Source organism: Phascolarctos cinereus, unplaced genomic scaffold, assembly GCF_003287225.1.
Source record: "Phascolarctos cinereus isolate Bilbo 61053 unplaced genomic scaffold, phaCin_HiC Scaffold_9;HRSCAF=440, whole genome shotgun sequence".
Taxonomy (NCBI): Eukaryota; Metazoa; Chordata; class Mammalia; order Diprotodontia; family Phascolarctidae; genus Phascolarctos; species Phascolarctos cinereus.
Genome location: NW_027556402.1, coordinates 193,131,942 through 193,158,312, shown reverse-complemented (window position 1 = coordinate 193,158,312; position 26,371 = coordinate 193,131,942). Strand labels below are relative to the sequence as shown.

Here is a 26,371-nt window from a genome sequence, read left to right as displayed (position 1 = left end):
ACTCTGAACTTCTTTCACACTAAGATACTGAAATGGTAAAAGCATGATGGGCAAGAAAAGCACACTGATTAGTACATTTACATTTGGGAAATACACATAGACTGTGAAAATGTGATTCTATATTGTTAACTGGGGTCAGAGATTGGCAACATACAAATTGCACCTAGCCCAGTACTTTTTACCTTGTTGGGATCTTGATAGGATCATAGAGTTTAGAGCTGGCAGCCACCTTAGAGATCATCTGGTATAGAGCTTCTCAAAGGAAGGGCCACAGACCCCTGGAGTCTCCAAGACCCTTTCAGGGAGTCACTGAGGTCAAAACTGTTTTTATAATAATGCTAAAAAGTTATTTGCCTATTAAAATACTGCTCCCTTTTCCAAATACACATCTGTGTTAGGCCAAATTTTCTTCATATGCTTCAAATGAACTATATAGTAGCTGATTGAACACAGAAGGAGACATGAGACTCCTGCTATCTTCTGTCTAAGCCAGACATTAAAGAGATTTCCAAATATATGTAAAACAGTACCACTCTTCTCACTGATTTTTTTTTTGGAAACTGTAGCTGTTTTTCATTTTTAAAAAAATGTGTTATATTAATATGTAATGGATTTATTATTGTTATTTTAAATGAATAAACATTTTTAAATGTATAAGTTTTAATTTCTGATATAGTAAATTTCAATTAATATAACCCACAGCACTTTGGGAGGTCCTCAATAATTTTTTTAGTCTAAAGGAACCTGAAACTGAAAGTTTCAAGAACCTCTGACTCTGTCCAACCTCCACATTTCACCAACTGAAAAACTGAGACCCAAGGGAGAGAAGAGACTTCCTCCAAATCATAAGTCTAACAAGGAGCAGAGTCAAGGTTTCTTCCTCTGACACCAAATGCAGTGTTCTTGTCACTATAGCATGATTACTTAAGTAAGAGTTTGAATGAGTAACATAGGAAGGTATTAGTCTTGACCGTATCTGAAGTTCTGGGGGCCACATATGAGAAGGCATTAGGGACACTGATAAATTGAAGAATGAAGGCAACCATTATGAAGGGAATAGAACTTATTCATACCTCATGAAGATCAGAGGGAAAAAAAGTGGAGAGATAAGGGACAGCCTGTTAAAGAAGAATTTGTTATTCTTTGTTCCAGAGAACTGAGATCTATGACTTGAAGGTGCAAAGAGATAGATCTAGGCTTGATGGAAAGGGGAAAATCTCTGAAACAAATTAGAGCTATCCAAAAGTGGGAAGGAGTGTCAAGAGAAGTGCTGGGTTTCCTTTTACTAGAAGCTTCAAGAGAAGCCTAGATGATCACTCATTGAGTATTTCATAGAGAGGATTCAGGTACCTATTGGACCAGAGGTCCCTTCCAACTCAGATTCTGTGACTGTTTTGGAAAGATTTGATTTGGACTTTTTATGTCCCCCTCTGCTCCTCACTAACATTTGTGGTTTCTTGCTCTCCTCTATTCTTTCTCCCTTTATCATATTGTAAACCTATTGCTTGGGGAGAAAAGGGTGACAGCCCCAACATCCTTGACCTTCAAAATCACCGTTCTCCTAAAATTATGTACTATTTGGCAAGTAGTAACGTTGTCCTATACCTAGGAGGTGTCTGGGAAATGCATTTTCACTGACTTATTCCTTGGTGCCTATGTGATCAAAAGTTTAATAGAAACAACCTGGTTTCATTATGAACAGCCATCAGACAGCTGTACAAAGGATGAACTGACAAGGGGAAAAGAGCATCGATGATAATTTTCCAGAAAAGAGTGAACTATATGTCAGACTGATCACACAAGGGTTTTTTTTCCCCCAAACAATTAAATATCTGATGCAGACCTGTTTTTCTATTGTATATTGTTTTCTCCTAAAATTGGAGCACATTAAACAATATTCCAGTTAATTGAGAGGCCTCGTTAGTTGAATTGGGTCTCATCTAGTTCTGTGTCACTAAAGAACTTAACATGTCTTCCCCTTAGAGAGGTGGTGAAATTGGGTTCAGTTAATTGATGTTAATTTACTGTGCGCTGAACAAAGTTATTGTTAACATAGTCATCTAGAGCCCATTTTTCATGCTTTCTTAATATTTCTATTAGATGAATCTGGGGTTCAAAACCTGGCCGTGTGGGGGCCTTTTGGCTTAGAGGTTTCTTCCAAATAGGAATGTTCGTTGTAACCTAGTAGGTCACTTTTGTTGTTGTTAGGAAGTAAGGTGTCTCTACTTTGTTGATGTGTTGAAATGTACAAAACTTTCTTGGAGTGGAGAGACCCCCTCATTTTATAAATAAGGGAAATGAGGTTACTCAGGATCACAGTGAGTCAAGTTCAGAGCCCAGACTTCAACTCAGCAACTCTTGGGGCTGGAAGGAGCCTTAGAGGTGACTCTAATCTAAATCCTTCATTTCACAAACAAGGACAGAAGGATTCAAGAAGTGAAGGGTTCTGCCCAAGGGCCCACAGCTAGTTATCATGGTGGCCCAGGTCTTCTTACTTTTACCCAGTCTTGTGTTCTTTCTATGATGTCAGGAATCCTCTCCTTGGAAGATGATAACACCATAAAGGACCTTTTTAACACTAGAGAATGGTGCTCTGTGGTGACTTTGGGTAAATCGCTTCTCTTTTTTGGTCTCCGTTTCCTCATCTGTAAAATGAAGAAGCTGAAACAGATAATTTCTGAGGCTCTTTTTGCTTTAAATCTTGTGATCCTATGGAAAGTCATTACTTCTGAGCACTGTTAAACATCCTTACTTTCTTGTGGTTTGCAGTTGTCTCCTAGAATTAGAACGTAAAAAACATCCCAGTTAAAGGTTCTGGTTACTTAGATTGTATCTTATCCATTTCTGTATTTTCCTTTCCCATTTCTTCTGAGAGAAGCAATAGATGATCAGTAATGCATAGTTTTATTTCAGTTGATTCAGATTTACTGAGTGGGATACAAAATTATGATTAATAGCAGAAACACACTTAAAAGCCCCTCAACTCTTGGGCAGTTTTGCCTGTGTGAGGCTACCTAGATTGACTGGGTGGTTTTAAAACCCTAGCTGGACTTTAACACACAATCGGCCATAATTGTCTAAATTGTTACACTTTTTTTAGTTGTTCTAAACCCATCTATTGAAGCGATAAATCCATTTGGCATTTGTATAGGAGAGATTTTTTAATTAGATCGCCAATGTTCAACTTAAAAGGATTGGGGACTGGGAAGATTTAGTACATCCCTCTCATTTTACAGATGAAGAAACTGAGGTCTAGAGAAAGGAAATAACTTGACCAGTGCCACATAGTATGTAGCCAAGTCAAGATCTGAATCCAGGTCTTTTGAAATGAAATTTAGTAGACTTTCTTCTCTATCTGATTGTCTATGCCATCCAGAGAGGGCAAAACTGATTCAGGGGGTCACCATGGTGCCCTTAAGATAGAGGCAGAGGGAAGTAAGAGCATGGAAAGATCTCACTTGGGTCTGCTTCTGAGTTCCATCTGACTTTTTATCAAGTACCAGTGGATTATAAGAAATGTATAGGACTTTATGATTAAAATAAAGGACACTAGATGGCAGCATTACTCTCTCAAGCTCAGGAGCTACTGTTAGACTGGTATGTCCGAGAATGCCGGGAACGCGTAGGAAAGGACCATAGGATCGTAAGCTTAAAGCTGACATAATCATAGGAGCATAAAGTTAAAGCAGGAAAAGACCTCCAAAGCCATGTAGTCCAAACCCTCAAACCCCTCATTTTATAAATGGGGAACTGAAGCCAAGTGATGGAAAGTAACTTACCTAAAGCAGCACAGGCAGTAACACAGCCAGAATTTGAACCCAGATAGGTCCTCTGGGTTTCAATCCTGCACTCCTTCCACTAAACTACATTGAATGGCAGGTCTAGAAAGAACTCTTGAGATTATCTTGTCTAAAAGTTTGATTGCAAAAAGATAAGGAAATTGAGTTTCACAAAAGTGGAGGCATGGAGTTTCAGAGCATTAAGAAAGCTACCTCCATTTCCTACATTTTGTTGATGAGGAAACTGTCAGTTATTAAACGCCTACTATTAAACACTGTGCTAGAAGCTAGTTACAAACCATTCCTGCCCTCAAGGAGCTTCCATTCTACAGAAGAAAAAGGGTAATGGGACTTGCTTGTGATCATAGGAAAAAACAAACACACACACACACACAAAAAACAGGAACTAAAACCCATGTCTCCTCATTTCTGTTTTGTGATTGCTATCTCTAATTTACCCTTCCATAAACAGTAAAGCCTACAAATGAGTTTGCAACAAGTTTTAAAAGTAGATGGAATAGGTGCATATGGGAAGGGATGAAGTTGCTTCACATAGATTCCTGCCTTAAATTACCTTTCTGCTGCAAACACAATTGTCCATTATCTTTTCTTCTGTTTTAGGTAAAGAAGGAATGTCTAGTTCCAATAGACTTCTAAATGAGCGCCTATGTATTTATGCAGAAATGAGTGGCAGGTTCACTCAATGTCCTCTAGATTGATTCTTACCGTACCAACTGATGATGCTGAAGCATCTCTTCCCACCATAAGAAGTATGGAACATAATTATTTAATAATTGACTATCTTATAGCAGAAGGAAATAACTAAGCTGATGTGATGACTGTGAAACATCATTGATGTTCAAGTCAAGACTAAGGAGATTTGGAGTTGGACTCTTCTAGTGCATTGCTATATGAGAAGCATAATTCACCTAACTCCCACCTAATTGATTATGACAAAATATGAAGCTGGGAGAGAAAATGTTATAGAGGAGTGGATGGAGGAATGACATAGTTTGTTTCATAAAAGCATCGACAAACAGAGAGCAAATTCTTGGATAGACAAAATTTAGATTGTGAAAGCTGACAATCTGTCTTCACAGACACCTGAGACTATATATAGAAAAGAAGATAATTGCTGTTAAGCTAAGCAGAGTAAAACCAAGATGGGTTGGGGAGTGTAGTGCCAGGATCCACAATACACTAAATGTTGTAACCTTACAGTGAGATTTTGTTACGTCTTAAGAACATTATTGCAAAATCAGATAGGGTATTGGCCTTGGAGTCATGAAGACTTGGGTTTAAATCCTGCTTAAGATATTTACTAGCTCTATGACTCTAGGCAAATCACTTCACCTCTCCATGCCTCAGTTTCCTTATCTATAAAATAAAATGGTTGGACTCAATGGTCCCTTTCAGCTCTAAACTCCTGATGCTATGATCTTATGAAATGTTGGAGGTGGGTAGTGTTATGTGAGATGTGCCTGCATGCTGAATTTCCCCATTGGTGACTGTGATCAGTCCTGCTGTGTGCTATGATGCCAAGATTGCATTCTCTCCTTAGGGCTTATGCTTTAGCTGTGTCTCAAGGAAAGACCCTTTTTCCCAGAGGACCAACCACCTGTTTCCAGATTCATTGTTCTTTTTGCTGCTCTCTCTTTCTCTCTTTTCCAGAATGCAAATATGGCCCAGTATGAAGCAGACCAGGATACCAGTTGGGGGATGCGAGGTACATGAAGCTAGGACTCCAGTGGCTCTAACCTAGTGTTTATTCTTATCTAGGGGAGCGGGGCTCGATAACATATTTTCACAAGCATCATTTTGAAAACCCAGCCATCACTTCCTGATTAATTCAGAAGTTGATTTCCATGCCTAACTCTTGGCTCATTTCTCCTGCATCTTACCATAGAGAATCAATTTAATTTTCATCTCTCCCCTTTTTGAGATACCCTGCTATCTCCCATTCTTGGATAATGCTGACTCCGTCCTGGCTTCTTAAGGGGTAAACTAGGCAGAAAAAAAAGTTGCTGTAATTACTACTGAACCACGTGACTCATACTAACCAAAATAATCATTTGATACCATGCATTTAAGCTCCATGTTGATTCCAGATCTAATTCAAGTGAGATTCTTGGTTGCAGTGTCTGGCCAGATGAACTCCCCTTGACCATCAGAACTCTAAGCAAGGCTGCAGACAATAGTAATGGTAGAACAGAGCTTTAAAGTTAAATCTAATACGCACTTTCTAAGTGCCTTACTATGTACAAACCATTACATACATGATTTTAATATAATCACACAACAGCAATGGGAAGTAGGTTATGTACTATTACTCTCTCCATTTTACAGGGCAGAGAATCTGAAATTCAGAGAAATTAAGTAACTTTTCTAAGGAGGGCACAGCTGAGAAGTGTTGGAGTTAGGACTTGAAATCCTAGCCCAGAGATGGAGAACCTGAGGCCTCAAAACCACATATGGCCTTCTAGCTCCTTGGGTGTAGCCTTTTGACTGAATCCAAGTATTATAGAACAAATTCTTTTATCAAGGAGATTTGTTCTGTGAGGTTTGGATTCAGTCAAAGGACCACATTTGAAGACCTAGAGGGCTACATGGGGCCTCAAGGCTGCAGGTTCCCCACCCCTGTCCTAGCCCCAAGAGTAGCATTATTACTACAGTGCACTACCTTAAGCATCTACTATGTGCAAAGAACTGCCCTATTTAGAGGAAATGCAAAGATAAAGAAGACATGGTCCTTGCCCCCATGGAGTTCACCATCTAGCTGGGAGGATATGGTACATACATAGAGTAAGAACATGAAAGGTACCAAGTGCTTTGTGAGGTCTGAGAAAAGAAAGATCATTTCCAGCTGGAGGAGGGAATGAATGCTTCATGGAGGACAATGTCATTTGAGCTGTGCATGAAGGATACTGAAGACTTCAATGGGCATATTTGGTGGACAGGGTAGGAAGATATTCCAGGGTTAGGGAATAATGTAAGCAAAGGCTAAGGAAGGAAGGAACTGGATTGATACTGGAGGTAACATCTCACTTGACTACAGGGGATACTGAGGCACACAGGTTAAACTGTTTACCTAAAGTCACTTGATGAGTCAGTCAATAGCAAAGTCTGGACTAGAACCCAGGACTCCTCACTTCGAGTCAGTGATTCTTTTCATTCTCCCCAACACTGTAATTTCTAGTACTTCTTTACTATGTGAATGCTTTATACCAGTCATTATTGTCATTTTCACAACACCCCTCACAAGTTATGCCTTAAAATACCCACTTCCCAAATAGGTAAATTAAAGTAGGTAGGTAGATTTATCTACCTGACTCAGGCCATCAGGAGAAGACAGGGTTCAAGATGACAAATGCAAACTCAGCAGTTGCTGGTGTCTCACTTGGTATTCAGACCCCTGGACCATACCTCATGTTCTTCAGAGTTCTTGCTCATGTCTCTGGGGCATCTCATAGCCTTATAGCACCAAGAATCAGAATTCCTTATTGCCAGTCATTTACACCCATTTCTAGTGCTGTTGGACAAGCTAACACACCCAATACGAGGATCTCAGTGCATGCAGCCATCTTACTGCATGATGGAATTGTATTCATGAAGACACCACCTTTGAGAATTAATTGCACTAGAAAGCATAAATACATATTTTCTAAAATTTTCCATGGTCTCCTCCTCTTTTTCTTACAGAATACAAGGTAAGAGGGAATCCAGAAGGAGTGTCATGCCTGACCAGGTTAAAAGGGTCCTTTTTTCTTGTTCTTATCCAGTGAAATGTCTATGTCAATTATGGATCCAAGTATGTATGATTCCCTCCCTCTGCCATTTTTAAGTCACCCATTCTTTCCCTTTCCCACTTCCCCCAGCACAGCCAGAGTTCTCTGAGTGAATCTGTTGGACTCTTTCTTTTTTTTTTTTCAACAACAGATTTATCCATATGACATGCTCATCGTCACAAACCGAATTCGGGTGAAATTGCCCAAAGATGTGGACAGGACCAGACTGGAGGTAAGAATGATTTTCTCTTTTGCTTTGTTTTGCCCAGTGACGATTCTTATATAGCACCCTCTGTCATCACTTGAAAATTATCTAAGAATTACCAGCAAATGTCATTTTCAGCAAATAGTATGAGACAGTGTCATGATGCAGAAGCCACAAAAGCTACATTAAATAGAGGAGTAGAAACCAGAATGAGGGAGATGATAATCCCAGTGAACTTTGCTCTGATCAACCCCCATCTGGACTTTTGTGTTTAGCCCTTCATGCCACGTTTTAGGGCATTGGTACTCAGGATGATTTTATACCTATGGGATAGTACACTCTACCTTTGGGAGAGTCCAGAGGACAACCAGGATGGTTGAGGAGACCCCAGAGAGGATTGAAGGCTATGCCATTCAAATAGGATGTAAAGAATCTGGGGATGTTTAACTGAGAGAGGAAAAACCTTGATACGAGAAAGGAAAGGGGACCATGGTAGCTGTCTTCGAGTACTAGAAGGATTGTGGAAAAGAGAGGTTTTGTTATATCTGACCATGGAGGGCATGAGAAATAGAAAGGGGGGAAGCAAAGTAGAAGATTTAGGCTCAATTTAAAGTAAACTTTCCCAATAATTAGAACTACTAAAATACATTGGGCTCCTTTGGGAGATAGCATTTTGCCATTACTACAGGACTTTTAGCAGAGACTGGAATACTACTTGTCAGCAATATCATGCAGGTGATTTGTGTTCAGGTAAGGAATGGACAAGATGACCTTTGAGGTCCCTTCCAGCTCTGAAATTCTGTGACCCAGTGGTTTTATTTTTTGCAAAGTTATGCTTCTCAAAGTAGTTTCCTGTAGCCTTGATTCACATTTCTTTGGAAGTAATTTTTGGGGGGAGTAAAGATTTTTAGGAAAAATGGCTTCCATTTGTCTTGGAGCTTTGCTAGTGATAAATTTCTGTCCAAATATTAAAGTACTAAAAGGCTGGACCAAAGTAGAACAAGCGCTGTATTCGACATCAAAAAACCGAATGCGCAACCTGGTTGTCTGGTTCGCTGACTTGCTAACTGCGGGACCATGAATGCGGGTCTTTTCTCCTCTGGGAGTCAGCTTACTCATGTGTAAAATGAGGGCATTTGGACCAGAAGGTTTCTGAGATCCCATGATACAACTGACTGACGTTAAAGGGTACATTATCATAGCAGCAAATATTTCTCTGGCTCCCAAAGTATCTTTCCTCCCAAGAAGCCAGTGAGGTAAATAGTGAGACACGGTCTCGGAGGTTCTTTTAAACCATGAGATACTGTGAAACTACATCAAGCGAGGGAAAGGGACTTCTGACCTTTCTTCACGTAGCTAGCAAGTACAACCTGAATTGCTACCTGGGCCCTTGAATCCAGTGGGCTTGCCATGGCAACAGGCTTGAAATCTGAAACCGTCATCTGGCTCCTGAACTGGAAGCTTTTTCTGAGATTCAGATTGGATTTGTCTAACCCTTGCCCTAAGCAGCCGTAAGTCTTCAGTTCGCCAGCCTAGGTCCCCATGCCCCACCCCAATCTCATCTTCATACCTTCTTTATAAGCATGAGGGAATATTTAGAATAAATAGTTAGCTCTGGATCTAATACTTAATTCTCTGCTTGTCAGACTTTCAACTGTAACAATCATGAAGAGTAGCCTTGGATCTAGTTCTTAATAGACTGGGGTTGTAACTGTATTTAATTGTACTCAGTGACCAAGAGGAGTGAAGATAGCATCCAGAAACCCTGACCTACTACTAGTCCATATAGGCACAATACCTAGATAAAATGAAAATGCAACTCTGTAGTTTTCAAGCCTTTACTTTTTTTTTTTTTGCTTTTTGATGAGGTAATCAGGGTTAAGTGACTTGCCCAGTGTCAATGTCTGAGGCCAGATTTGAACTCAGGTCCTCCTGACTCCAAGGCCAGAGCTCTATCGACTATGCCACCTAGCTGCCCTGAAGGCTTTACTTCTAAGTGGCATTTGTTCATTCATTCATTTTACAAGTTTTCTAAATGTTCAGCATGGTTCTAGTTAGTGTTCTTTCTCCCCTGAGCAATCCATCTCTCCATCCACTAAGAAGGCAATCAACAGGTGTTTACCAAGCACCTGCTTCATGCCCAGTGCCATGCTTGGCACTGGGGAAGACAAATAAAAAAGTAAGACAGTCTCTACCTTCAAGGGACTCACATTCTGCTGGGGGATGGGGATACAACATGTTCATGTATAAATACATACAGAGTAATCAACAGCTGGGGAAAATTGGGAAAGGTCAGGGCAGCTAGGTGGCTCAGTGGAAAGAGTACCGACCCTGGACTCAGGAGGACCTGAGTTTGAATCCAGCCTCAGACACATAACACTTACTAGCCATGCGACTCAGGGCAACTCACTTAACCCCAATTCACACACACACACACACACACACCACACACACACACACACAAAGTAGAATTGGACAAATGGAAAAGGAGTTACAAAAATCCACTGAAGAAAACAACTCCTTAAAGAGTACAATTGGCCAAATGGAAAACAAAGTACAAAAGCTAATTGATGAAAAAAAAAACACCATAAAAGTTAGAATTGGGTAAGTGGAAGCTAATGACTCTGAGACATCCAGAATCAATCAAACAAATTCAAAAGAATGGAAAAAAAAAGTAAGAAAATGTAAAATACCTCACGGGAAAAACAACTGACCTGGGAAAGAGATCCAGGACAGACAATATCAGAATCATTATAAGGGAGCAGCTAGATGGTACAGTGGATAGAGCATTGGCCCTGGAGTCAGGAGGACCTGAGTTCAAATCTGACTTCAGACACATAACACTCACTAACTGTGTGACTCATGGCAAGTCACTTGACCCCAATTGCCTCATACACACATACAAAAAAAAAATTGGGAAAGGTCTCTTGAAAGGAGGTGGTAGTGGAGCTGAGCTTTGAAGAAACCTAGAGGTTCCAAGAGGCAAGCAGAAGAAAGAGCATTTTGGAGGAGCAGGACAACCTGTGCAAAGATGTGGAGATGGAAAATGGGGTGTTATTGGCACAGAATAGTAGGAAGCCCAGTGTGTAGGATGGTGCCAGATTGTCCAGGGCTTTAAATGCCAAATGAAGGAGATTGTTGACATCTGCACAGTGTACTACCAGGTGTAGAGCCTACCAGATGGGAAACAAATGCCTGCCGTGATAGGATCATGTACTTGGAGTCAGGAGTCTGGATGGCTAGGACCAATGGGGTAGAAATAAAAGATCTGTCAAAACATGGGACCAAGGATTTAACCCCCCCCACCAAGTGAAAACCAGTGAGACACTCGGCCACCATTACTCATTTGAGCATGTCCATTCTTAAGCCAAATCCAGATGCAGGTACAAAGTCATAGATCATTGATACCGTAGGAAGAATTAAAGAATAGAATCCAAGAAGGCAAGGATTAATGAGCTAGACACTGTTTCCCATGCTTCCCAAGCAGGCTCTGCTTGCACAGGAACTTGACAAAGCCTAGAAAAGTATTAAATACAGGAGTGAAGGCAAGCTGAAGGGTAAGATTATCCTGTTGGGATTGTGGGAGAATGGTGAATCTATAGATGAAGGGGAGTTAGGAAGAGAAGTCAATTGTAGGGAAATAATACTCAGCACTATAATCCCTCATGTTTATATGCTATTTTAGTTTTATAAAAACAATTTTATATTCATTGTGCCATGTGATCATAATAATAGCTCACATTTAAGATTTACAAAGTACTTTCCTTACCACAACCCTGTGACATAGGTACTGTGATACAAAAATTATTGTCTTGATTTTCCAGATGAGGAAATTGAGGCTCAGAGACCTTAAAGAAAGACTGAAGGTCCAGTTAGTGGCAAAGCCAGAGCTAGAATACAGCTTTCCTGAATTCCAGCCTAATGGCCTTTCCTTTCTGTTTATGGTGGATTTCTTTTCATGAAAAAAGTCTCTGTATAAAGGCCCCATATGGAAGGCAACCCACCCAACATGAGTCACCGAGAAATGACATCCACCTCCCAACCTCCCACCCCAAAACAGAATCCTGCATTAAAAGCATTATCATTATATAACCATACATTTCCATTGGTAAAGCCTGGTTGCTTTTGTGGGATGAGATAAGCTCTTCCTGGAAGTGTCCAAAGGGGAAGTCCTAGTGATTCTTTTTTTAATTAAAAGGAGCTTTTGTTATTCAGACTATAAACTCCCGTTGTTTGAAATGTAATCCCGTTTGCTTGGAAGAATGAACTTTCTGATGATAGCACAGAAACACAACAAAAAACCAGCACCCTCTAGTGCTCTGACTTCTGGAGAATGAAGCTGTATAATCAGGAGATGATCCAATTTTTTTTTCCCTCGTTGTTCCTCTAAGCAATGAAATGGTTTAAAAAAAAACAACCTAATGCATTCATTGCATTTTTTAAAAATTCACTTTAAGGGGGGGTCTAGGTGGCGCAGTGGATAGAGCACCAGCCCTGAAGTCAGCCCTGAGTTCAAATGCGGCCTGAGACCAAACACTTGACACTAGTTGTGCGACCCTGGGCAAGTCTCTTAACCCCAATTGCCTAAAAAAAAAAAGTCACTTTGAAATTTAAGGTATCACAAATCCCTATAAGATATACAGCAATTTTTGAGGGCTTGATCAAATTATAACTATGCCATAATAATCCAAATATAATCATATCTCAGTAAGAATAATAATAGTAATGAAGAAGAAGAAGAATTATTTATGTAGTACTTTAGGTGGAGCAGTAGAGTGCTGGGCCTGGAGTCAGGGAAGACTTGAGTTCAAATCTGGCGTTAGACACACAAGCTGTATGACTGTGGGTAAGTCACTTAACCTCTGTTTGCCTCAGTTTCCTCAACTGCAAAATGGGGATGATCATAAAAGCACCTACCTTGCAGAGCTGTGGTCAAGATCTGTAGAGCACTTAGCACAGTACTTGGCCCACGGTAGATGCTATATAAAACCTAACTATCATGATGATGATGATGATGATGATTGTACATTACTTCATTTGATCCTCAGGATAGCCCTAGGAGGTTGGCCCCATTATTATCCCCTGTCTAGGGATTGAGGAGGAAACAGAGGCTTACAGAGGTTATATGAGTGGGCTACTAAGTACGTGAGGCAGGCTCAGAAGAACATAGTGCCTGGTAGATAGTAGGTGCTTAATAAATGCTTATTCTTTTCCCTCATTGGAGCCTTCCAGGAAGATGGGAATTCTGAGAGGCAGAGGTGGGATGGGAGAGTGTCTCCAGGCTAGGGATGGCTTGTACAAAAGCACAAAAGTATCTTCATATTTCTAATATGTTGCCAAATCTTGTCACTAGTGGCATTGTGGACCTAGAGCGCACTGGGCCTAGAGTCAGAAAGACCTGAGTTCAAATTGAGCCTCAGACATTTACTAGCTATGTGATCACGGGTTTAATCCCTGTTTGCCTCAGTTATAAAATTATAAAATGAAGATAATAACAGTATCCACCTCCCAAGGATCAAATGAGCTAATAATTATAAAGTGCTCAGCATAGACAGTCCCTGGCACATAGTAAGTGCTATATAATTGCTAGCTCTTATTATTATTATTCTTTCTTCCTTCACTCCACCCACTCGTACAACCACCACCCTAGCTGAAGCTCCTCATCACCTCATACCCAGATTATTACAATTGCTTCCTAGTCGCTCTCCCTGCTGCAAGCCTTTCCCTGCTTTTGTCCATCTTCCACTGGGTCGCCAAAGTGATTTTCAGAAAGCACAGCTAGGATCACGTCTCTTCCCTATAAGTCCAATAAACTCCAGTGGCTCCCTATTACCTCCAGAATCAAATTTAAAATCCTTTGTTTGGCTTTTAAAGGCTTTCACAATCTGTCTTCCTATCTTGTTTTTTTTTATATTTGAGGCAATCAGGATTAAGTGACTTGCCCAGGGTCACACAGTTAGTAAGTGTCTGAGGCTACATTTGAGCTCAGGTCCCTCTGACTCCAGGGTCCGTGCTCTACCCACTGTACCACCCAGCCCCCATCTTCCTATCTTTTAGCTGTGGCTTCAAGGAATCCAGGGAGGTCAGTGGTCACGATGGAGGAAGGAGAAAGTTCCAGGCTATGTAATCTTAAGCAAAACCCTTCACTTCTGTCTGCCTCAGTCTTGTGACCTGTGAAAAGGGGGAGTAGAGCTAGATGACCTTGAAGGTCCCTTCCAATTCTAAATCTATTATTATATGATCACAAACAGACTAGCTGACCAGGGGCCCTTTCTTAAAGTAGGCTCAATAAACAAACTAGCTGTTTAATAGACATCAGCAGTTTTCTAAAGCCCACATTAATTATAGAATAATATAGTACTTAATTACTTTCTATAGTGCTATAGAAACGTCAATAGTACTTTAGTTTACCAAGCATTTTCTTCCAAAAATCCTCATGAGGTTATGTGCAAGTATTATTATTCCCATTTTACAGATAGAGAAAATAAGTTTAGGGATTAGGAATGGAGTGTCACGGATAGGGAACATCAGGTAGGCCAGTTTTACTGGAACACAAAGTATGCGAAGAAGAGTAATGTTCAATGAGCTGGGAACGAGAGGATTACAGCCAGATTGTGAAAGGTCTTGAATGCCAAATTTTATTAAAAAAGTATTGTGTATCCCAGCGGCAATAGAAAGCAACTGGAGCTTCTTTGTCAGTAGCCTAGCCAGTCCCAGTCCAGAACGTGAACATATGGCTTGGAACATGGTCAGCGTTAAGGCAAAGATCAGGACCAAGATTGCTTGATTGAGTCTGGAAACCTGTCCACTATACTGCTGCTGCCTCTCTTTGTAGTGATGGCAAAAATGCGTATTTCTGTAGCCCATTTCCTTACAATAACTAGATGAGCTGGGTTGCATAGGTGTTATTTTTCCCATTTTTACATACATTCTGCAAAATTGCTGAATAAACCCCCCCCACCACCACCACCATTCTGCAGCCATGTCTATGAGGGACTGGCAAAAGGGACAGATAGTTGTTTTCCACATGATGGACCTGAAGGAGGAAAGAGGGAGGGGAGAAAGAGAGAGAGAGAGAGAGAGAGAGAGAGAGAGAGAGAGAGAGAGAGAGAGAGAGAGAGAGAGAGAGAGAGAGAGAAGGGAAAGAAAAGAAGGCAAGTAGGCAGGAAAGAAGGAAGGAAAGGGAGAGAGAGAGGAGAGAGACAGAGACAGAGAGGAGAGAGAGAGAAGGAGACAGAGAGAGAGAGAGAGAGAGAGAGAGAGAGAGAGAGTGATAGGTTTTAGAGTGTGTCCAAGAGGAGCATTAATCATTCTCTGCAAGACCCCAAAGTTAAAGAATACCTCCTTTGTTGATATTCATCACGCTGGTTAGATTAGAAAGTGTGAGAAATTAGAAACTGTCTCTAGCTCCTCCTCCCCCCCTGAGACCTGTCAGTGATATGGGAGGGCCAAAATCTAAATTACCTTTGGAAAAACCCAGTCTGACTTATTCCTGAAGAGTTTGATTTCTGTTGGTGAGAACTGTCAGTCAGAGTCTATATGCAGAGTCTATAGCCAGGAAGACTGTTTGCCCAGGAGGTAGGGGAGAGAATAAGCATTGTTGTAGTTCCTACTATGTGTCAAACACTATGCTGAATAATTTACAAATATCTCATTTAATCCTTACAACAACCCTGAGAGGTAGATACTGTTATTATTCCTGTTTTACAGTTAAGGAAACTGAGGCAAACAGAAGTTAAATGACTTGCCCAGGGTCACACAGCTATTAAGTGTCTGAGATGGGATTTGAATCCTGACACCTAGAGCAAGTAGGTGGCACAGTGGATAGCATGCCAGGCCTGGAGTCAGGAGGACCTGAGTTCAAATCTAGCCTGAGACATTTGCTAGCTATATGACCCTGGACAAGTCACTTGACCCTGTTTGCCTCAGTTTCCTCAGCTGTGAAGTGAGCTAGAGAAGGAAATGACCAAGAAAACCCCAGATAAGGTCTCAAAGAGTCAGACACGACTGAAATGACTGAACAGCTTCCTCCTTCCAGGCCCAGAGTGTTCTGTCCCTCATTCAACCGCTGCCTTTTGAGCAGAAAGTGCCCTGGATTTTCACTCTGGAATGTTGTTTCGAATAGAGAACCTGCCACTTAGTGTGACCTTGAACAATTCAACTGATATTTCTTGAGTACCTACTATGTACATAGAGCTATGCTAGTAACAGGGGACACAAAGTTAAAAAATGAAGTTTCCTGGAAGAAATGTATAATCTACTGTGGTAGCAGGAGGGGGGAGGGAGGGATAAAGCATATCCTCAAGTAAGTCATCATAAGTCTATACAAAGTTATTTCAAGAACTAAAGAGTTCTAAAAACTGGGAGGAGGGGAGGAGGAGGAATCATAAGGCATATTAAGTTCTCCAAGTTGTAATTTTTAATAATATTTTATTTTTTCCCCAATTACATGTTAAAACAATTAACACTTTTTTTTTAAAGTTTTGAGTTTTTAAGGAAACTATGGACTCCTTAGTGAGCAGGGGGATGCACCCCAGACCGCAGGCACAGCTGTAGGGCCTAGAACGATGTGCCTCAGGAACAGCCAGGGGGACAGTTTGATTAGAAGAGAAAACAAACCACTTCCTCTCCCGGGGATCCATTGTCCTGAAGCAATTGGATTAGATGCCACAGTTTCTAAGAATTTGCCATTCCCCTAGGAATCTGAATTCCCCTCAGGGGTGGAGGTGTCCAGGAAGCCGCCCAGGTGTTGGGGAATGGGGGTGGGTAAGAGGCGGAGAACTCTGGGGAAAGGCCGTGGTTACCCAGATGAGAGGAATGAGTCAAGGCTGGAGCCTTTCTTATCTGATCTTTCTTAGTTTTGAGCCAGAGCCCAGAAGAGTTGGGCAGGATTAGGTAATAGCTCCTTGGAGCACAAAGCCAGGATCTGGCTGTTAATTAACTTGGGTGACTTGAATGAATTGTGGAAAGTAGGAGCAGGCTTGGGTGCCCCCAACAATCAGTCCTTAGTGAAGTTAAGCAATGATTGTGCAAAGTATAAAATGCTACCTCAGGGTATCCAATTTTGACTCAGATTTGAAATACTATGTGATGTTCTACTTAATTTCTTTAATACACCAATCAGAGCTAGAAAGGGTTTTAGTACCTAGAACCTAGAACGTCAGGATTCTAAGAAATCATCTAGGTCAGGGTTGGTTTGACGTCTGTGTCCTTTTGGACCACTTTGGCAAACTGGTAAAGCCTCGGGACTTCTCAGAATTATCTTTTTAAATGGACAAAATAAATTACATAGGATTACAAAAGAAAACAATTATATTGAAATACTGTTATAAAAATATATTTTAAAACAAGTTCATGGACCCCAGCTTTAAGAACCTCTGACCTAGATCAAACTCCTCCCCAATTTTACAGAAGAGGAGCTGAAGGCCAGAGAAGGGAAGCCTTATGTTTAAGGGAAGGACAAAGTTCTTTTAAGAGAAAATTATTCAAATGATTACTTTCTGTAAGGAACAGTAGATGACAAAAGTCTCTGTCATTTGCTCTCCCCCCACCCCCATCAACAGAGACTCGTAACATTGGCCACCTTACCTCGTTGTTTCCATTGCTGGATGGGGAGTTTTTATTTGAGAAGTGGTTAGCTGTTGGTAACAAGAATTTTGTTTTCCCACCAATTTGATTTCCTAGCTTTTAGATGTGTTATCTCAATATAACAATGTCAGTGCCCTGGAATTAAGAATCTGACATGTGATCTACACTTTCCCCAACTTCCCTGCCAATCGAGGTTCCCCAAAAGGCTTTTTGAGTAGGATCCATCATCTGAATTTGACCCTTGAACTTCTGACCTTATTCACAAATGCATGGTCCGTAGAAGACTGTCTTCTTCTGGATTTAGCCTACTTTCATATATTTATTATAGTTTTAAGGCATGATGGCAGCAAGTAGAGGGGACCAGGAAGGAAGCTGGGTCTAGAATGGGGTAAGGTATGGGAACCTTGTGATATAGGAAATAGGTGAAAGAACTAGGAATACTAAGCCGAGAAAAGAGAAGACTTAGGGGAAAGGTCATGATTGTGATTTTCTAATGGCTGAAGGATCTCCATAAGAAAATGAGATTAGACTTGTTCTGTTTATCCCCAGAGACAGAACTCAAAAAATTGGGTGGACAGTCCAATGAGATCAATTTTGACTCAAAGGAAAATTTCAGGACAGTTAGAACTGTCTAAAGGTGGGATAGACTACCTCATGAGGGAGTTAACTCACCTTCACCGAAAGTGTTTAAGCAAAGGTGAGATGAACACTTATTGGAAATATTATAGAGAAGATTCCTGCATCGGGTAGTTGAAATAGATGTCCCTTAGTCTGAGATGGCACAGAGAATAGAGCACTTGGCCAGGTTTCAGAAAGACCTGAATTCCAGTCTGGCCTTAAATGTTTACTAGCTGGGTGACCCTACAGCTCTGTTGGCCTCAGTTTCCACTGTAAAATGGGGTTAACAGCACCTACATCCCAGGGTTGTGAGGATCAAAATAAAACAATATTTATAAAAGTGCTTAGCACATAACAGACACTTAATCAATGGTAGTTTCTTTCTTCCTTTTTTCCTTCCTTCTTTTCCCTGATATTCCTTCCAACTCTAAGATTCTGTAATCCAGAGTGGCGCTCTTATAAGAATGAAGATTATTAGGTAAACAGCAAACTCAGGTGTTCTGACCAGTGGTATCAAACTCAAATAGAAAGGGACTGTTCATAAGGATCCCTGCGGGTCATGCTGACTTAGAAAACCACATGTTAACATTATCTATGTTCTATTGCATTTTTATTTCTTTTGGTAAATGTTTCCCAGTCACAATTTAATCTGATTCAGGCAGCACTGGGGGCAATGTTTGACACTTCTGTGTACATTAGTCTGAAACAATTGTTTTTACTTTTAAAAAAAGGCATTCAAGATGAGAACTCTTTTCGTGAATCTGATATAAAGTGGGTATCCTATTTTTCAAAGAATATTGACAAAGTAGAGAGTATCCAGAGAAGGGCGGCCAGATGGTGAAGGGCCTCAAGTTCTTACTGTGTGAAGATAGGTTAAAGGAACTGAAGATGTTTGTTCAGAGAAGAGAAGAGAAGAGTCATGGGAAACAGAATAGTTCTTTTTAAGTATCTGAATGACTGTCAGGTGAAAGAGGCATTAGGCTTGTTCATCTTGGCCTTGAAGGGCAAAAATAGGAAATATCAGTGGAAACTGCAGATAGGCAAATTAAGACTCCACATATGAAAAATATTTCTTAATAATTAGAGTGGTCAGGGGGCCGCTAGGTGGCACAGTGTTTACAGCACCGGCCCTGGAGTCAGGAGGACCTGAGTTCAAATCCGACCTCAGACACTTGACACTTACTAGCTGTGTAACCCTAGGCAAGTCACTTAACCCCATTGCCTAGCCAAAAATAATAATAATAATAATAATAATAATAATAATAATAATTAGAGTGGTCAAAGGGTATGACAGACTACCTAAGGAGGGAGTGGGTTCCCCATCATCAGAAGGTTCCAATCCAAGATCAGTGGGCCAATTGGACAAAATTACAAAGGACACTCTCAACAAAAAAACCAAAACAAAACAAATACGGGGCATCTAGGTGGCATAGTGAATAGAGCACCGGACCTGAAGTCAGAAGGACCTGAGTTCAAATCCGGTCTCAGACACGTAACACTTGCTAGCTGTGTGACCCTGGGCAAGTCACTTAACCCCATTGCCTCGCAAAAACAAACCAACAAACAAAACCACAAAGGACATTCTCCTTCAGGTACAAGTTTGACTAGTGGCAGTTCAGTTAGCTCTGTTGTTTACTAAGTACTTTCCTTGCAGCATCTTATCAAACAGGAAGTACGCATATCTTACAGATAAGGAATCCTAGGCTTCAAGAGGTGACCGGACTTGTTCAGGCTTACACACTAATAACAGTCAGAATTGGGAGTTGTTGGTGTTTGTAGAGGGGACAGACAGAAAGAAAGAGAAAGATCTCAGACTTTTTGCAAAATAAGTAGGATAATTATCTTTCTTTAAGACATGTAACTATCTTGCTACTGTTTGAAAAAACCCAGTCACTTCTATATGTGTTTTTTGTTTTGTTTTTAAAGCTGGAAATCTTAGGATTCTTTGACTTGCATGGACAAAAGTTGTGAAGTTTCCTATATAGTGTTTGGGTTCCCCCGTGGCCTGCAGTCTTCACTGGGACAGATTCCAGTAGGCCTTCAAAAACAGAGTTTGTACCTGACTTGATTCCCCTACTACTTCCTGGGTTTAACATCTTTATCAGGATCAGTGGCATCAGTGTCCTGCCAGGAAATGACCTGGCCTGTAGGCATGTTTATAATACTTATCTGCCACTGTTCCTTTGAAGCTTGGATCTAATGGGGGGAAATATTGTATTACTCTGATCCACCCCCACTCCCTCAGGACATTTTCCAGCCTTCTTTATGCCCAAGACTTAACTGTGGGACAAAAAAAAAAAAGAGGAAGAGGAAGAAGAGGAGGAGGAGAAAAAGAAAATGATGATGATGAAAAGAAGAAAAAAAAGAAAAAAAGAAGCAGTTACTCTGAGCTTAGAGGGGAGTAAAGGAAAGAGGTTTCAAAACTGAAGTGCTGGGTGTCCCTGCTTTCTAAAGAGGAGCTTGGTTCTCCATGGTTCTTACCCCTTCTCTCCTCTCTACCTTCTAACATTGTTTTCCATCCAGTCTAATGGCTTCAATTAGCATCTCTGGGTGAAGCAAAATACATAGAATGCCTGGGTTCAAATCCTGCCTCAGACACTTACTAGCTATGGGGCCTGGACAGAACCCTTTAAACTCTCACTTTCTCAGTTTCCTCAGTCTACAAAGTGAGAATATCAACAGCACCCATCTAACTGGGAGGTTGTGAGGGTGAAGGGCAGCTAGGTGGTGCAGTGGATAGAGCAACAAGCCTGAAGTCAAGAACTTTATGAGTTCAAATCAAAGCTAACTAGCTGTGTGACCCTGGGTAAATCACTCAGCCCTGTTTGCCTCAGTTCTTCACCTGTGGAGTGAGCTGGAGGAGGAAGTGGCAAAGCACTCCAGTATCTTTGCCAAGAAAACGCCAAATGGGGTCATGGAGAGTTGGACGTGACTGAACTACAACTGTGAGGATTAAGTGGGATAATGTGTGTAAAGCACTTTGCAAATATCATTATTGTTGTCTGTATTTCACAATCTCTCCACTGAGTTCCAGTTCACCATTTCCAACTAATTTTTGAATATTTTTATCTGGGTGTCCCCGCAGAAAGACCTAAAATTGACCCTATCCAAAACTTCAACTTACTATTTCCCCCCCAAAAAATGTTCCTAATCTTAATTTAAAAAGAAGTGCTGAAACTATTTTCCTTCCAGTTCCCCAGGCTAGAGCCTTCCTGGTTATGTTTGACTCTCAGCAGACTCCGCCCCATCTAATCAGTTACCAAGGCTAGTGATTCTACCTCCAAAATATCTTTACAGATGATTGGTCTGCTCACATTTTCACTGCCCTCAGCTCTTTTCTCCTGGCCTGGCCTGGCCAGTCACCTCCCCTCCCCTTTCTTCTAATCCTTCCCTTCTCCGGTCTATTCCACAGTATAAATCAACACTATGTCTAGCACCTTGAAGGTGCCCGATTGAACAAGGTGCTTGTTGACTTGACTTTACACAGATGCCAGAGTAAGCATTCTGATTCACAGACCTGACCATGGGAATGAGATTTTCCTGTTCAGACACCTTCAGTGACTGCATCATTTAGAACAACAGTACCAAGCTTAAATAGAAATGGGGAGCACTGAACTGTACGTAAGGATCCCTGAGGGCTACATATCGTTTAAAACATGTTTGACATCTCTAGTCTATAGGATAAAATGCATATTCCTTCAGCTGGCATTTAAAGTCCTTCACAGACTATATCCAGCCTAGCTTTCAAGCTTTATATCACATTCCTCTTTGCACACCCAGTTCCGATTAAACTTTACTATTAGCTGTTCCAAGATCCCATCCCACCCACCCTCATTTTGTACATTCATGCATCCTGTCTCCTAAGCTTCTAATTTCTTTCATTTCTCATCCTTGCCTATCAAAAATCCTTTTCTTCTATCAAGTCCAAGTTAAAGGACCATCATTTCCATGAAGACTCCCAGTTTCCCCCAACTCAAAGTTATCTGTGTTATGGTGACTCTTCCTAACTCCATTTGGAGTTTTCTTGGCAGAGATACTGGAGTGGTTTGCCATTTCCTTCTCCAGCTCATTTTACAAATGAGGAAGCTGAGAGAAGCAGAGTTAAGTGCCTTGTCCAGGGTCACACAGCTAGTGAGTATCTGAGGCCAGATTTGAACTCTGGAAAATGAGTCTGCCTGACTCCAGGTCCTGGTGCTCTATCTGCTGCACCACCTAGTTGTCTCAAGTTAAATGCAATGGCTATAGTCCAGAGGTGGGGAATTTGGATGTGGCCTAGAGGCCACAGGTTCCCCATCCTTGGACACCCTATTATCCCTTTACAAAGGTGAAGGAGTTCTTTCTGATAGAATTATGTGTCTCCACAGTGTAGTACTCCCCCTGCCCCTACTTCCTCAACTTGGCTCTCACAAGTGTGCATGTTGGGTTCCCAGTGAGGTAACTATGGATTGATACTGTTGGGGAATTCCTCAACCCAGAGGCCTGATATCCTCCTTGGCCCACTTGACTGGAGGCCAATAAATCAAGAAGAAAGGCTAGAAGAAAAAAAAAAGTTTAATTAGCTTCAGCAGATGCACAGTTTTCAGGTGGAAACTCCAAGGAACAAAGGGAGGTGTGGCCTCCCCCTATTGGGGAGGTGAAAGAGGGCCAGGATATTGAGTGATCTGGGGAAGAATGTCTTAACTTTTAGACCATGTTAACCTGGGGTCTCAGCTTTGTTCAAGTGGGGATGTTTTCCTCTGTAGCTAATCCTTTTAGAGCATTCTGGTGGGGCAACAGGTCTCTATTGAGTCTGGTCAGAATACCCAGGTGGGGCTGATAGTGGAGGCCTCCTTCCAGATAAAATCTGCAGGCTTATCCTGTTGTTGAATAAAATACAGATTGAGGGTCTGCCTCTATTTGCACACGAGGTCACTCCATTTCTTTGACTTCAAAGGTCACCCTTTTTTGTGAAGAAGTAGTTTTCTCCTCATTTGTCAAAAGAGGGGGTTGAACAAAGTGACTTCTACTGTCTCTTAAATATAAGGGCTATTTAAAAAAGAACTTTAATAATAATGATGATTGTAATAATAATAACTAACATATGTGTGTGTGTGTGTGTGTGTGTATATATATATATATATATATATATATATATATATATGACTACTATGTGAAAAGTACTTTGCCATTATTATCTCATTTTATCCTTAAAACAACCCCAGGAAGTCTGTTGTCATTCAGTTGTTTGTAAGTCATGTCCAACTCTTCATGACCCTATTTGGGGTTTTCTTGGCAAAGATATTGGAGTAGTCTTCCATTTCCTTCTCCAGATCATTTTATACATGAGGAAATTTAACCAAGCAAGTGACTTGTCCAGGGTCACACTTGTCCAGTGTCTGAGGCCATTTTTGAACTCAGGCGGATGAGTCTTCCTGACTCCAGGCCTGGCACTCTATCTACTGTGACACTTAGCTGCCCCTATTATTATTGATTACTATTATTTACATTATTCCTAAAATAACAATGATATCTGACATTGATGTAGCTCTTTATAGTTACAAATACACTTCATTTACTTTATCTTGTTTGATACTCACAGTAAGTAGAGAGATAGCAGAAAAGTTAGGAAGACCTGGGTTCAAGTCTGACCTATGACATATGCTCATTATGTGACCTTGGCCAAGTCACTTACTCCCAGTGGCTCAGGCAAATCTTTACAACAATATTGAGAGAAGTTGCTAATCTGCATTGGTAACAGAAGTTCCTCACTGGAAGCTCCCTATACCAGGAAAGTCACAGATCTAGAGAAACCCAACTACTGAAACCAACCACTCCAGCCCAGTGAGTCCACCTAATTATAGAACTCTCTGTTGAATACTGTTCTCTGGCTGAAGAAACCAGAGCCCAGAGAACTGACAGGAGTTGCCCAAGGTCCCATGACTAATTAGTGGCATAGCCAGGTCTTTTAAGGGGAGGGGAGCCCAGGCAGGGGCAGGATGGTTCAGTTGTCAGAGCACTTGATTTACAGTCTAAGGGTTGGAATCCTGTCACTCTTCCTTTACTCGCTGTCTGACCTTGAGTAATTAAAACTTCGGGAAGCTTGATTTTCCTCATCAATGAAAGGGTAGAATTAACCAAGTTAACCTCTAGGGTCCCTCACAAATCTGTGATCCCATCATTTAAAATCCAATGCCCACCATATTATATCCTTTGATCAACTCATTTGACAAGCATTTATCATGACCTTACTATCATCAACCCACTTGACAAGCATTTATCAAGACCTTACTATGTGCCTAGCACTGTCCTAGTCCCTTGGGATACAAAGAAAAAAAAAAGAAATAGCCCCTGCCTGCCTGCAAGGGGCTTACATCTCAACATTGGTATCATAGATAACAATGCTTATGAAATTTATTCCTTATAAATTATATTATAGATCGATACATAGATTATAGATACTATAGTGAGAGGCACAGCCATGAGAGAGCTGGCCTTAGAACATGGACTGACTGGGTTCAAGTCCCACTTCTGACACCTGCTGACAAGGCGAACAGAACATTCAGGCAGGACGTTTAACCTCTGGAGCTCTGAGCAACTCTCAATGATTCTCAGTTGCAGAGAAGATGTGAGCCTGCATTGATAAATTATTTCCTCATCGGAGAGTTTCCTATATCAGGCCTAGGCCCTATTCCTAACTTCTTAATTATAGTACATATAATAATTAGGGATCTAAGTAGCATAGAGGATAGAGTGGTAGACTTGGAGTCAGGAAGCCTGTAGTTCAGTTCTCGATGTAGACATTTCATTGGTGACCAAGGGCAAATCACTTTTAACTTCTCTCAGCTTCAATTTCTTTATCTATAAAATGGGGATAATAATAGTACCTATATCTCAGGGTTATTGGGAGGATGAGATGAGATAATGTATGTAAAATGTTTTGCAAATCTTTTTAAAGCACTATATTGATGCTAGATATTGTTATTATTATTATTAATTCTATGTTATATTTGGACCCTGATCTTATACTTTTAAAACATTTTTATAAGATATTTAATTTATCTCTCACAACAAACACTTGGGGGTAGGTAAGACAGGCATTAGCATTTCCATTCTAGGGATGATGCCAGTAGAGAGGGTCAGTCACTTGCTCAGGGTCACATCCTGTTATTAGGCATTAGGTCATCAAAAGGTCAAAGGAGACGGGGATATGGAATGTTAGGGCAAAGCATGGAGTACCAATTAGACCAGAAGAGGAAGAGAGGGAGAGTCATCTTAGCATTGGATCAGCCAAAGCAGGCATCAGAGAGTCTGGGTCTGCTGGAAATGTGAGAGTAGAGAAACAGGAAAACAATTATCAAGCAACCAATAGCATGACGTGACCACCAAGCTAACAAGCACGTTCTTAGAATGCATCAATACAGGCACAGAAGCTCAGATTTGGAAGGGACATCGGAAACCATCCAGTCTAATGTGCACCTCACCATGAACCTCCAGCAAGTTTAGCAACATGCCTAATAAGGGGTCATCCTGCTGCTTTATCACACTATTAATTCATATTGAGCTTGAAGTCTACTAAGACCTCCAGATCCTTTTACAAGAACTGATACTCTAGCTATGCCTCCCCAATCTTGCCAGTCATTTAACCTTTGTTTACTTGAGTTTACTCATCTGTAAAGTGGAGATAATAATAGCACCTGTCTTCTAAGGTTGTTATGAAGATCAAATGAGATCATTGGAAAGTGCTTAGCATAGTGCCTTAGCATATAGGAAGTATTATATGAATGTTAGCTATCATTAGCTGCCATTTTCCTATGTGTTGGCTGTCCCTCTCAGTTTCTTGTCATCTATGCCTTTGTCCATATTTTTTTTTAAGGCAGTTGGGGTTAAGTGACTTGCCCAGAGTCACACAGCTAGTGAGTGTTATGTGTCTGAGGCTGGATTTGAACTCAGATCCCCCTGAATCCAGGGCTGGTGCTCTATCCACTGCACCACCTAGCTGCTCCTCCCTATTGTTGTTAAAAAAAAAAGTTAATAGCACATGACCAAGAACAGAAACCTAAGCACTCCTCTAGAGACCTTCTCCCATGCTGATATTAACGTCTACCACTGGGGTCCACCTCTTCAACCAGTTTGGGATCTGCCCATCTCTAATATTATCCAGCCCATTTCTCCCTTGCGCACCTATATTGATAACATGGGAATTTTTGTCAAATGCTGTTCCAATCTAGATAATCTCTATTGACAGCATTCCCCTGATCCGACAATTAAATAACCCTGCCAAGACAGAGACAGAGACAGACACAGACACAGATAGAAAGAAAGCAAAAGAAAGGAAAGAAGGGAAGGAAGGAAGGAAGGAAAGAAAGAAAGAAAGAAAGAAAGAAAGAAAGAAAGAAAGAAAGAAAGAAAGAAAGAAA

General features: G+C 40.9%; 1 protein-coding gene across 3 annotated transcripts in view; it reads left to right on the top strand.

Moving 5' to 3' along the window:
- ABLIM2 (actin binding LIM protein family member 2) overlaps positions 1-26,371 on the top strand; it is a 229,014-nt gene that overhangs the window by 191,606 nt on the left and 11,037 nt on the right. The window contains exons 19-21 of one of the 3 annotated variants that reach the window (XM_020992129.2): positions 5,451-5,505; positions 7,479-7,486; positions 7,716-7,796. In XM_020992129.2, the coding sequence (XP_020847788.1) occupies positions 5,451-5,505; positions 7,479-7,486; positions 7,716-7,796 (144 nt within the window). The other 2 variants (XM_078148720.1, XM_078148721.1) reach the window with 2 other exon arrangements.